The sequence below is a fragment of the Diplotaxodon limnothrissa genome, linkage group LG14 (assembly GCF_057381915.1).
Source record: "Diplotaxodon limnothrissa isolate DT_005_m linkage group LG14, D_limnothrissa_male_GT1.1, whole genome shotgun sequence".
NCBI lineage: Eukaryota > Metazoa > Chordata > Actinopteri > Cichliformes > Cichlidae > Diplotaxodon > Diplotaxodon limnothrissa.
In genome coordinates this window covers 23,831,171-23,844,357 of record NC_140609.1, presented here as the reverse complement: position 1 = coordinate 23,844,357, position 13,187 = coordinate 23,831,171, and the positions used below count along the sequence as shown (strand labels likewise).

Sequence of the window (13,187 nt, the reverse complement as noted above, 5' to 3'; positions counted from 1 at the left end):
AGGGTGTGTAGCTTTTTCTTCATTCCTTGATGCTTTTCGGAAAGGTTGATGGTGTTGAGACATGGATGGATGGGTGAATGGAGGTAGAGGGGGCTGGAGGGGTGGGATGGATTAGACAGTATGTAATTTTAGAGATGGTGTAGATTTACACTGTGATGCTGCTGGCTGCATTAGCAACTGAAGCCTGTCGATAAGCCTTTCTCCCTTTCAGCACACACACAGACACACACGAACGCCGTAAAACGCCACAGCCTGGGTGGAGTTGTCAGTAATGGAGGCCAGAGTTGGACGAGGGGTGCTGAGATCGGGGGGACGGGGGCTGTTTGTGTTCTCTTGATCTTTTGATTTCCACTGCTGCAAATTTGAAATGTGCCAAAATTGCATCTATTATTTACTGCCAATTTGCTCTTTTTAAAAACAGACTGCTCCCCACTCCTCCGCTTCCTCGGCTCGCCGTTCTGCTGTTGCTACCCTGATAATCATACACACATTTTTTATTAATTCACAGATAATAAGCTCCCAGTTCTTTCTTTGTAGTTGGAAATTATTATTATGAATGCCAGCAGTGTGGCAACAATATTAGTTAACCTCTGTGTGGTGCAGATGCAAACACATGAAAATGCACACAGCATTTCAGTCTGAAAGGTTAACAATTAGTATAATTCCTCATTATGTGCTTTTTTTGGTTACCTCTTTTGATTAACCAAATGCCTTTTGATATCATCAGGATTTTTTTCCCCTCTTACAGCTATTCTCATCCCGCGTACGTTGCAGCTGAAACAGAAAGAGGCTTTAGTGGTTATGACAGTTGCCGACTGTGAAATGATTAGTTGAAAATAATTCGGCTTAACTACCACCACAGTGAGACATTTTAAGGTATCATCACAACCTCAGAAAACCACTGATGGCTTGCCTCCCCATTCATCGAGGAATCAAGAAAATAGATTGTTTATTAATAACAATGATTCGTAGCTGGAGTCTAATTCTGGTTACTTAGGATTGGCCACAGGTAGTGTTTCAGTGCAATGATTCAAACTGTGAAATTAAATCAGAAAATCGCACTTGACAGAGTTTGTTGTGTGTGTTAGTTGATGTTTGTGTGTGTGTGTCTGCAAATCTGCTTTTATTAAATGACTTTTTGTGCCGGCACTTTATTTACAGTGGGGGAAATGTGTTGTTGTGTTGCAGGGACGCTGGGAACATCAAAGGCAGATTAGAACATCTGGTAAGTTCTATTCAAAACACACTCACACACACTTGCACACTTTGATATCTGCATTCCTAATGAAACCTCTGCAATTGGAGCTGAATACCTGCAGTTAACAAGCAGGGAGAGAGGGAGAGTGGCAGAGAAAACGGGGATAGAGGGAGGATGGAGCCTCCCCGAGGGTCTGGTCCCGCTTTTATATTAGCATTTAATTCATCCCAAATTGTGCCCAAACACACACACAGGTAATCCACTGTGTCCTCTCTCATATTAGCTGCTACTTTTGTGTGTGCGGTTGTGTGTGTACCTGTTCATAAACGCTAAAAATGAAAGCAAAAGTTTTTCTCCCCATCCCCTTGTCCCTCTTGGTCCTTTTGTCAGCATGGGGCCTTTCCTCAGTCCTCTCCCAGCTATGAATCAGAGAGCTGCTGGAAACGCTCTCCTGGGACAGCCCTGAAAATTTAATAACCGACATTTTCAGGGTTTCTCTTGCTACTCGCTTTAATACGGGGTCAGAGTGCCGTGCAACAAAGTGAAAAGGTTTTCTCTCCTCTTTTTGGGTGGGAAGAAACGAAGGTTTGATGTGCCCCATATTCCCGGGGATGAATTATAGAGAGGGGTCAGTGAGGGTCCTGGCTCTCTGTGGATGTCACATGCCCTCCCTCCCCTGCCTCCCTGCATACTAAACTGCAGCTCCCAGCACCCTTACGCAAATGACCCTCGCCCCACCACACGCTACGCAAATGACCCTGAATATGCCACACAAATGAGTGACCCCGAAATTCAAACACTTCTCAGTAACTCTCCACTTCTGCAAACGTCTGAGCTCATGAAGTTGAAATCATCTTTCAGCACTGTCAAGCACAGCTCCAGTTGCCACTTAACTCTGTTGTTAAGGATATTCATAACTTTGATTTGAGTGACATTGGATTTAAAGTGGCGCGATTGCTCACCAGCCACTTTATTAGGTACACCTGTTCAACTGCTTGATAGCGCAAATAGCTAATGAACCGTTCACATGGGAGGGACTCAGCGCATTTAGAGATGGTCAAGAGGACCTGCTGAAGTTCAGGCTATCAGAATAGGGGAAAAGGGAGATTAAAGCGACTTTGAACATGGCATGGTTGTTGGTATGAGTATTTCAGTAACTGCTGATCTGCTGGGGTTGTCTCACTCTGGGGTTTACAGAGAATGGTCTCAAAAAGGTAAAATATCCAGTGAGCAGCAGTTCTGAGTGAAAACGACTTGTTAATGCCAAAGGTCAAAGGAAAATGGCCAGACTGTTGGCAATTAAGGCATGCAGAAGAGCATCTCTGAATGCACATGTTTAACCTTGAAGCAGAAGAAGATAGCAGCAGAAGACCACACCAGGTGAAACACCTGTCAGCTAAGAACAGGAAACTGAGGTCACAACGGGCGATTGAAGATTGACGTTTGAAAAGCATTCCTGGCCTGATGAGTCTCGATTTCAGCTGCAACATTTCCATGGTGCAGTCAAAAGTCACCATAAACAACATGAAGCATAGATAAATTGTGCTGTCTATCACTGGTTAAGACTGGCAAATGTTGATATTGCAGATATTTTTTGCCATACTTTGGGCCCTTAAACACCAGCTCAGCATTGTTTAAATGCCCCAGCCTACCTAAGTATTATTTCTGACCATTTCCATCCTGTCATAACCACAGTGGTCATTCAATGTACTTCTCAAACTGCATTAATATGACAGTGTGTTTGCTGTACTCAAATGAGCTCCACACAGATCTCATTCCAGTAGAGCACCTTATGGGTGTGGTGGAACGGCAGATTGGCATCATGGATGTGCAACAACTGTGTGACACTATCATATCAATATGGAGCAAAGTCTCTGAAGAGTGTTTTCAGCACACTATCCATGCCGTATAGAGGTGCTGGTTGGCTATTGTGATCTTTTCAGTTCTCAACAAAACTCCATTGTTCATTATTACCAAATAACAAACAGGCCATATTTGCCATAAGAGGTAAATACAATCTTGGATTCTCTTCTTTTCTCTGCATCATCACTAAATGTTGTTAAGCTGATTGTAAATTTGTCATTCAAATCTTTTCAATGTTGGTATTTTTTAAGAGCACTGTTGTTTCCCCTCAAAGTGCTTCAAGAGTAGACATTCAAATGAAGTGATGGTTAAATATAGCATGTTGTATGGTAATGGTCTAGCTTGAGTTTGGAGATGTCTGTCGCTTGGTCTATAGGTGTGATTGATGTAGTACTCCATAAAAGGTGCTTTGAATTATTCAAGAGAAGATTAGATGCATAAACAGCATTAATCAATATGCTTATATGTGTTATCTTGGCAAATATGAAAGCTAGTGGTTTTAAGTTTCTCTAAATGACATGTGTATGACTGTGAACTCATTTGCAAAGTCACAAATGAGTGCACTAAGTTTTCAAACTTATTAACAAATTTAAGGCAAGATGGGTTATATTGAGCTATAGGTTTCTATTACGGCACAATTTTGTATTGTGATTGTAACATTTTGTACAGAAAAGCTGGAGATATACACATAGACCAAGTTATTGACACGATCATGTACTCACAGAGATTAGTAGACTTATATTTTAGCCACTGTGCATCTGCAGATGTTTCCCTATACCTTTTCCCCCCGAGTATACCAACAGGGACTGATTATACCATATTTGCATTTGATTCTTGGTTTTTGCTTTGTTTTTATACTCATCAGGATAGCTGAGTTAAACATTACAAACTTACGAAGACTCACACGCAAACACATTTGTATGTTTACCAGTTTATGGTTTTTTGTGTATATATGTATGTCTCAGGGAATTTGAATAGTTGAATACTGAGTGTTTGAATTTATGGGCATTTTAATGCTTACGGAGAGATTGCACCCCAGTAGTCAGCTGCCTGGGGAGTGCAAGACTCTGATTACGATTCGGGACAGAGAACTGTAAATAACAGAGCTCATCTCTCTCAGAGGTAGAGTTCCAGGGCTGTTGCAAATGTTTTTCTCAATTCCTCACACACCTATTCGTGTAGATTTCCAAACAGGCATTTATGACTTTCTGCTGATCTATTGCTTTCAAGATTGGTGCATCAGCCACATTGACACTTACCATGGTGTTTCAACCAGCGATCCTGACTCTCAGTCAAGTATACACTTTTTATTTTTTTACAGTAATTATTTGCTTGCATTACTGTAAATCATTTTTATATGGGAGTCAGTAACTGTTTTGCTGTTTATTCATGACTAAAACCGGATCAGATTTCACACTGATGTGACAGTCAGGCTTCCCTTTACATTCCGGAGCTTGATTTTTCATGATGAATACTAATGTTACCTTTTCCTGTTGTAACCTCATGAGTGGTGAAGTAATTAGGTGGGCGTTTAAGGCTTGTGTGGTCTAAGGTTTGTTTCATTGTTCACGTTTGGCTTGTGTTGTTTTTGCATCTCAGCAGATTGACTGAACGCGATCAGTAGCGATGCAGAAACAAAGTCTGAAGCTAATTGCTCCCAGGGCTCTGCGTTAGTTTCTGTTTTTGTTCGCATTCACGTACATGTCCAGGCACATATACACACAGACACACATACAAACAGATACACAAACAAAGATCACCCAAGTCTGAGTTGGATTTATTTTTTCTTTTTCTTTTTTTTGCTTTGGGAGATTTGGAGCGATAGCAAAAGAGGTGGCCTACAGCAGATAATCAGTCCAGATGCACAGCTTTTTTAGAGTGAAGTAGAAGAAAGCCAGCAGCTCAATCAATACACGAGGAATCAGCCTCATCAGGATTACTGGCTCAATCAGCAGCTGTACCCATCGTTCTACCGCACACACTGCCCAAGGAAGGATACAAGACAAGAGGGGGGAGTAGAAGAACGAGGGGGGAGGAGGGTACGCCATCGGTTCTGTGGAAAGAGTCTGAAGAAACCCTAATGATGGAGGGTGACTTGCAGGTCAGTCCAGGGTTGCAGGTTGAGTTAAGGTCACGATTCATAGAAAACTGTAACTATGGAATTTACCTTATGTCATGATATGACATTGTAGACCTTTGCTAAAAGTAAATTGAGGGACTTTTTGTCTTGATAGCAAAGCCACATTTTTTTGTAGCGTGGGTTGCTCTGCATTACATTATCGGTGTTTAACAGTATTTTAATTTGGAAGTATTAGTGAATAAGCGAATAACAACTCCTCCTCTCATTTAACACATGGTAGCCATTATCCTTTAAAAACATGCCTCCCTTTGTTGAAGTGCAAGTATTGAAAACAGCTAAATTCACATAGAATGTGACTCTAATATTTTCAATATTTCCGTTTCCAAATCTTTGCTGTATGGGTTTTGGGTTTAAGGTTGGCTCTCTGATTAACAAAGTGCAAATAGATTAGAAAATTGTTACTTAATGCCCTTTCTTAAATAGCCCTTTATTCTCATTTTAACAAGTGTTTGTTGGGGTCTGTGAGGTAAAATGTGTTGCTTCACTCGGGGGGTCCTACTTAGAATAAATTTATACCTCAACTCTTTAAAGGACCTTTAAAAGTCTGGCGTTTAAATGTAGCATCTGCTTTTCACAGGGTGAGAAGCTGTGTTGTCACAAAGTTTGAGCTTGTTTCTGTTTCTGTTCTATTTTTTTTTAATCATACCAATTTTTAATCATATGCTTGACAGTTGGATTACCATATTACACGTGGCTAATGAGGAGTAACTCCTCTTAAAGATCAAAGCAAAATACACCTCAAATAAGATGGATTTTATGTGTTATAGGTAAAAACATCTACCAACACCTGCGGTATGGTGTAAACGCCATACATGTGTTTTAAAAACGAGTCATGAAGATGTTAAACAATACTCTGGGAAGTTACCATAGTAAATCAAGTCACTTGACAGGATTTACTATGGTAACATACACGTCTTGACTCTTTGCTGTGCTGTCACAGATTTAAAAAAAAAGATTGCTCATCGAGTTTTTCTGTTGGCCAGTTTTGGCTCTACTAATGCTATAAACATAAGCATATCTACCTATTGACTATCAATATTTCTTGAACAGTCCTGCAATTTATATGTTAATGTCATTTTCATCAGGGAAGTAAAAAGTAATCCAGGGATTATCCTACAGCTTCACCTTTAATACATAGTATTAGAAATACAGATAGTACATTTCCCATAATGCTGTCAAACCCTCATCATATTTTAAATGCGACTTATATGCAGTTTTGACAAACTAGTTTGCTGATAAACCTTAACATGATCTGGTGTTTGGGGACATTGGGTGTTATCTCTGTGGGAGCTACCGTTCCCTTTTTTTCTGTAAAGCTGTGGTTTAGTTTCAGATGTTTTTTTCTTTGTGAAAATGAAGTGGGTTTGTTTTATTGGAACGGGCAGCCTGGAAACAAGCCTCTTTATTTTTGCGATGCATCACAGGTTGTTGTCCACATGGTTCTCTTCGGGGATAGCTGATGTCTGAGTGTCCCTTGGTGAGTTGAAGAGTTTACTGAGGCAAATTGCCTGGTTGGGCTAATGACAGATATGGACCAACAGCTGTAGCCAGGACACTCGCACACCGAAACTGTGACATTGCCTCATATGGCAGGGTTTTGTCCTAGAGAAGTCTTAGTATGAAATACAAAGAGTTAGGTCAATATAGCTGTTTTTTCTCTCTCAGTTCTGTCTTTGTGTATGTCACAGACTTTCTTTTAATTAATCTATGTATTCCTTTCTCTATTTCTTCTGTCTTTCTTGCACTAATTGTATAGGATAAAGAGGTGAAAAGAGCTTAGATGAAGAGATTGTGGACAGATAAAGGAGGGGGAGAGGGGGCGTTGATAATCTGCAAACAGACTTCCATGCTTATTACACTAATGATTTCATGATATTTGATGTTGTGGCTGGGATTGGGAGGATTTGCGAGGGAGGGCTGGTTGTCTCGCTCTTTCTCTTCCCCCCCCCTCTCTCTCTCTCTGTGTCTCTCTCATCTCAACGGCACGGCTAAATGATGGAGTAATTTGAGTGACCTCTGACTTGGGGCAGGCCCAGACATAATTGCATGTCATTCTCGCACGGAATGAGGAAGGGGTGGGTGGGTGTGCGCGGCTCCTCGAAATACAAAATATCCCCCCCCCCCCCCCCGTCTGTCCGGTCTTTCTCACATATCTCTGCGTCTCCTTTTCATGTGAACCCAGTCCCCGTCTTGTTGCTCGTCTCACTGTGGTTCGCTCCTTGAGTGTTTCCCAAAAAAAATGTTAAAAAGAGATCCCAAACAAAAGAAAGATTGCATTAATTTTCAAATGATGATATTACATTAAGCACGGAGCTCTCATATATCAAAACGTGAGAACTACTCCCTTACTGTATGTGCTTCATCTTAATGGTATCGCTGGATGTCAAGGGCATGGAGGAAATTAAATCGGAAAGTGCAGATAGACCAAAGAAGATATTATCTCTGGATGATTGCAGTTTTGATAGGTATTCCAGTGAATTTCATTTTCTCCGGATGGGAAGAAGATGAGTTAGCCTGCACATTTGCTCATTTTTCTTCTACATGATTTATGTGAGTTGAGTATAAAACTCTCTCCTTCTTCTTCTCCCCCCCCCCCCCCCCCCCCCCCTCTTTACCCCCCACCACATCCCCCTTTATCAGGAACACATACATGCATGTACACACAGACACACACACACACACGGGGTAGTAAATTACTGCCTTTGAGTTGTATCTTGTCTGGGGCAGTTTATGCAAGTGTATGCATCATTTCTGTATGGATGTTTGTGGCAGTGCATGGAGTTTTGTGTATTTGTATGCACGTGCATGTTTTTCTGTTTGTGTGTGTGTGTTTGTACTAGTGTGTCTTTATGAATACACACGCCTGAGATAGCAGCAGAGCCATCAATGGGAATGATTCCAGGGAGACGGGGGAGTGTCATTACTCAGACTTGTTTACATTCTAAATACGTAATGAAATCTTGTTGGTAATAATGACGGGAATAAAAGTTTAGGAAATTGTAAAAGTGGTGAAGTTTGAGAAATGAGCCCCGGCCTGTGAAATAGCATTTGGGGGCAGGAAACGACATTATTATGCAGTGCTCCTGCCTGCCTGAGACATGAAGATGAACTGCTGGCGGGTCATAAAATGCTGTTAGGCCTAGCCTGAAGTATGGCGCATTGTAAAAGAGCCCTGATCCCATATTGCCATTATATATAAAAGTATAGCCATACACAACATTATTTTTCATATAAGATGAGCTAAGATACTGTGGCTCAGGCACCCCGAATACATACAGATAGGCAGATTTTTTTCCGTCTTATAAAATATATAAATAAACATATTGCCATGGAACCCATCTTTGCCCTGATCTTATAGACCTCGATATTAAAAACAGAAATATTGCATTTTCTAGGGGCTCTGTTTTCCCCTGTCCTCTTTTGGGTATGGGATATATCTGTGTGTTTGTTTATGGGGGGTATGAGAGAGAGGGAGAGGAAGAAGAGGAGGCGATGCAGGGGAAGCCCGAGAGGAATTCAACAAATGAAAGAAAATGGAAACAGATGAAGACTTTAAAAATATAATGAGATGAATATTGAGCATATCAACTCCAGCATAAAGAGTTTGTTGAGGTAGGCACTGTGTATATTGAAGCCGTTTATTGACAGAAAATAATGGTTACAGTGGCGCAATTAGGATTAATGTTACAGTAGATGGACTGATGATGTCATTGATGTCCCGTTTCCTCCCACCCCCCCATAGAGGGTTTCTTTAAAGACATTTGAAGAGAAAGGTGACTTTAGCCAAACCCACATTTCACTAATGTGTTCTTTGAGAAGCAGGAAAGAGGTGGCACACTGTAGGCTGAGTTAAATCATACCTGCCCTTAAACCAATCAATTGCTTGTGCACTATCTCTATATTTACTTAAATGGCCACAGTGCATTAAGTGCACTCTTCCAACCCTATTGCCTAAATTATTCATAAATATCTAGCCTTTGCAGCATATTAACTAATTTTAACTTCATTTTTTCATAATGAAATCAATAAACTCAGAGCCAACTAGTGTGCATCCGCCTGTATATGATTTTTCTTTTGTTTGTTTTTTTTAATATTATGAGCACAACAACTGTTGAAGATTAACAGGCCTCAGATTTAAGCAATAGAATAATTTTAACATTTTATTTTGGCCTCACCTCAAGCTTAGTCTGTTGTTTATAAAAATTATTATTTGGTCAGATATAATGAAATGTGCCAGTACTGATCACTCAGAGCCTTGAGCGTTAAAATAAAAGTAGAATACCCACAGATCAGTTAACCCGTTGTTTTCAAGATGCCGATTGTTTGATTGTAACACGCAAACTGCATTAAACAAGATAGACCTGGAGCGCTTTGTAAGGTATGACCAGCCCAGTGTTCTTTATTTATTTACTGCAGCTCACGTTGGTAATTTTCCTTCATGTGCTGATGCTCTGCTTTGCTCATCCACTTCAAGTCTTTCTAATATCGTTAAGTTTAGTTACCGCTGCTGGTTATGTGTTTCGTTTTGTTTATGTTTTTTGTAGCGTGTGCATGTGTGTCAGCATTTTCTCTGTAAACACAATGCTTCAAAAGTTTGCGAGTGAATTCTGATAAAAAATTTTAAGGGTTTGGATTGAGGTCGTTTTAACAAGCCGTTAAAATTTAGATTCCACCAAAGTCTTTTAAATTATTTATTGGTCGAGTATTGACCAACGTAGAAACTATGATTATGAAACTATGAGCATATAGAGAGTACCGTGTAAAGATTTAAAAAATCATGTCCCGTATGACCCCTGACCTCTCCTTCAAGGTCAATGGACTGATCGGAAGGTCAAAGTGATAATGATTATATATAGATCTATTAGATGTACAGGGAATGATATATGGGGAGTCTAAATATCACTTTATTTTATTATGACTTTGTTACATTCATGACAGTAACAGATTATAACCATTTAAATACATAACAATTTAAATACATGCACCATTTACCTGAAGATGTATAGCTTTTGGGGAAATAAAAAAATAACGTGATAATTAAACAATTCTTTCTAAACAATGATGTGAATGCACTATATCCACGTAAATTAAAAAAATATACTGAAAATTATGTAAAGTATATTAAAATGGGACAAGTAACAAAAGCCTGTTCTTTGCACGTCTTTTTACTGCACTACAAACTTCTTAAAGTATGTTTAAAAAGAAAAAAAAGGGGCCAAAAATGAATATATAGAAAATACAAGACTGTTCCCTTCAAAGTAAATACTGCTGAGAATTTAAGCTGTGCCTTGGTTGGAGTTTTGCATTCTCTGTGTGCTTTTTCTTCTTTACTTATGTCCTCCACCTCTTTTTGCGTAATCATAAATGAACTCTTCCTGTTGTGTGGTTAGATGGAGCTGATACATCACGCTGGTTAGAGATGGCCTTTCTGACCTTTGTTTGGCTTCACTCTTCCTGCTTTAACAATCATCACCTGACCCACCACACTTTGCTTTGTCTGCGTCTCGAACTAGTGAATTACCGCAAAGAGATGAAATTTCCTGCGTGCGGACCTCATTATACACAGGCTAGCATTGTTTTTAGCAAGCAGTGTGAGGGTAATTTATTTTTCTAATGGGACGTGTTTATTTTTGACTAATGGCACTTAGCTGAGCTAAGCGTGTCTCAGTGTGTCTGTCGTCGGTGTGGTGAGGTAAGCGTGCAAGCTGCTTTGAGCACACTGGACTTCCTGTTACATTTGGAACAAGAATTTTCTAGAGGGTGTGGGTGCCACAGTGTTGTCAAACCAATAAGAGCAGATTCTTTTATGATAGACGAATGTGTGTGTGTGTGTGTGTGTTTTTTTAAGTTGTTTCTTTACAGCTTGATAGCGAAAAAGAGGAAAAATGTGATATCTATGATGTTAATAATATTACCTACTCCATACGTGCATAACTGGATTTTTCATTGTCATACATACAACACTTAGAGGGATCCATAGCAGGACACACATTTAATATTTAACTGATAACTAACTGAAATACTGCAGATTTTGACAAACAGGGCTTGCACATAAGCACTGTTTACATGCTCAAGCAATTCGCCAGATGTGTGGAAAGAAGAAAAAATAGGCAGAATTTAAAAATAAATAATAGAAAAACTGAATGGTACTAGATCTGTCAGTTTTTATTTTATAATGAAGTACAAGCCAAAAAAATTCCTTTGAAATTAATGTCAAAAGTACATACTAGTACGTCTGTATGCCCCTCTTTGACAGTTAGCTCTTCACCTTGTCTGCCGATGGTCCGTATTTGGAACACCAGAAAACTTTTCAGGATGCAATATGATTAAATGAAAATCATATGAAAAAGTTCTATTGGAATATAATTGTGGTTTTAAGGTGCCTGGAGGTTTATTGGTAAAGGTGCTGGTCAGTTAATTGGAGGGTTTCTTTCAGCTTTTCTTGTCCACAGTGTGCTTCAGAAAGACACTTCTTTGATGGCTCTGAATGAGCAGATCTGCATTCTTCTCAAGCTGTTAGTGGTATGGCGTGTAAGTGCTTGCTAATATAACATCATTAAAAGTATTTATATTTTTTCTAATTTGTCTTTGGCCTCCTATATGTCTATATTCTTCCTCTTTTAAGTTTTTTCCCCTCTTCTTAACACTCCCCTTCATTTGATCTTCTATATTTCCAGAACCATAAAGAAAGCACAACTTCTTGTTCCCGGTCTCATTTTTTTTCCTGTGCCATTCTCCCTTTTTCTCACAGTGTGATAATCTAAAACCTCTACAAGGAAAGCACTGCTCATTTCCAAGTCACATTACTTCCCTACACACACACAGTCCTCCTCCCGGTGTCTCGTGTTTGTTTGTGCACGTGGGGAAAGGCGCAGTTCTAATTGAGGGGCAAAGCCACTTCAGATGCAGCGGGTGCCTCTCTCCCAGTGGGGGGAGCTCAGATCTGCCTCTGGGGAACACAATTAACGCCTTTTTATTGTTTACTAATGAATTACACACAGAGGGAGCAGGCGTGCGCGTGTGAATTAGAGTGAAAAATAAAGAGTTAGTTGTGAAACAAAAAACATGCAATTTTGGGCATGTGTGTATGTTTGTTAGCTGACTTCTGAGTACCTTTTACATTACTTGTGATGATAACTTGATATTAATTAGAGTATTACTCTGTCACGCTTCATTTAGTACTTCGGGGAGCGCAGCTTTTTTAAAGATGCTTTCCCCCCCTCCCTTGTTGTTCTGCATTTATTTAAAGCGAAACTCAAACCATGCGTGACTCTGAGGAGAAAACTGCTTTCATTCTCTCTGCTAAAACTTGGAAACACGCTTCACCCCTCTGGCCTCAATCCAATCATTGTTGTTGTTATTAGGAAATAGTTGTTTTCACTTTACTGGTTAATGTTGTAAGAATTGCTTGGGAGTTTCAGCCCTTACAGAGAACGCGTACAGTAGCAGCAGTAGTGTGATTCAGTGTTTCATTACCCCTTGAGGAACTGTTGGAAGTGTGTGTGTGTTTGTGTGTGCGTGCGTGCGTGCGTGCGCATTTAGGATGCATGGACTTGCACATGCCTTACGGCCAATGTAAACAAAGGCTAATGTAATTACGGAGTGGGCGTTGTAATAAACTGTAACTAAGATGATTGCGTAGCACACAATGATCAGGATAGTTAAGCAGTGATGTGTTATTGCGTTATGTGGCTGGTTGTAGCAGGACTGATTACTTTGTCATAATTGTGCCTTTAAACTGGGTTCAAAACCTGAATGTGAAGCTGCTGAAAAAGGACGAGAAATTAGACAAATTATGGTATAATCCCTTTTTTGTGAAGGTAGGTAGAGTGTTTGTGTGTGTGTGTGTGTGTGTATACATACATTTTTGTGTGAATGAAGGCCTCAAGTGTTTTTCCTCTTCTTATAATAGCGCTTCATAATTTTGACTGTCAAGCAGTGCCAGTCAGTACGTGTGATCCGCCATGTCAGCACACATCCATGTTG

The 13,187-nt window shown here is 39.9% G+C and overlaps 1 protein-coding gene across 1 annotated transcript in view; it reads left to right on the top strand.

Moving 5' to 3' along the window:
• The window catches only part of rsrc1 (arginine/serine-rich coiled-coil 1), a 120,692-nt gene that overhangs the window by 41,536 nt on the left and 65,969 nt on the right, over positions 1-13,187 (top strand). The window contains exon 5 of the mRNA XM_085370453.1: positions 1,189-1,225. Within this exon, the coding sequence (XP_085226579.1) occupies positions 1,189-1,225 (37 nt within the window). The remainder of the gene's footprint in view (positions 1-1,188; positions 1,226-13,187) is intronic.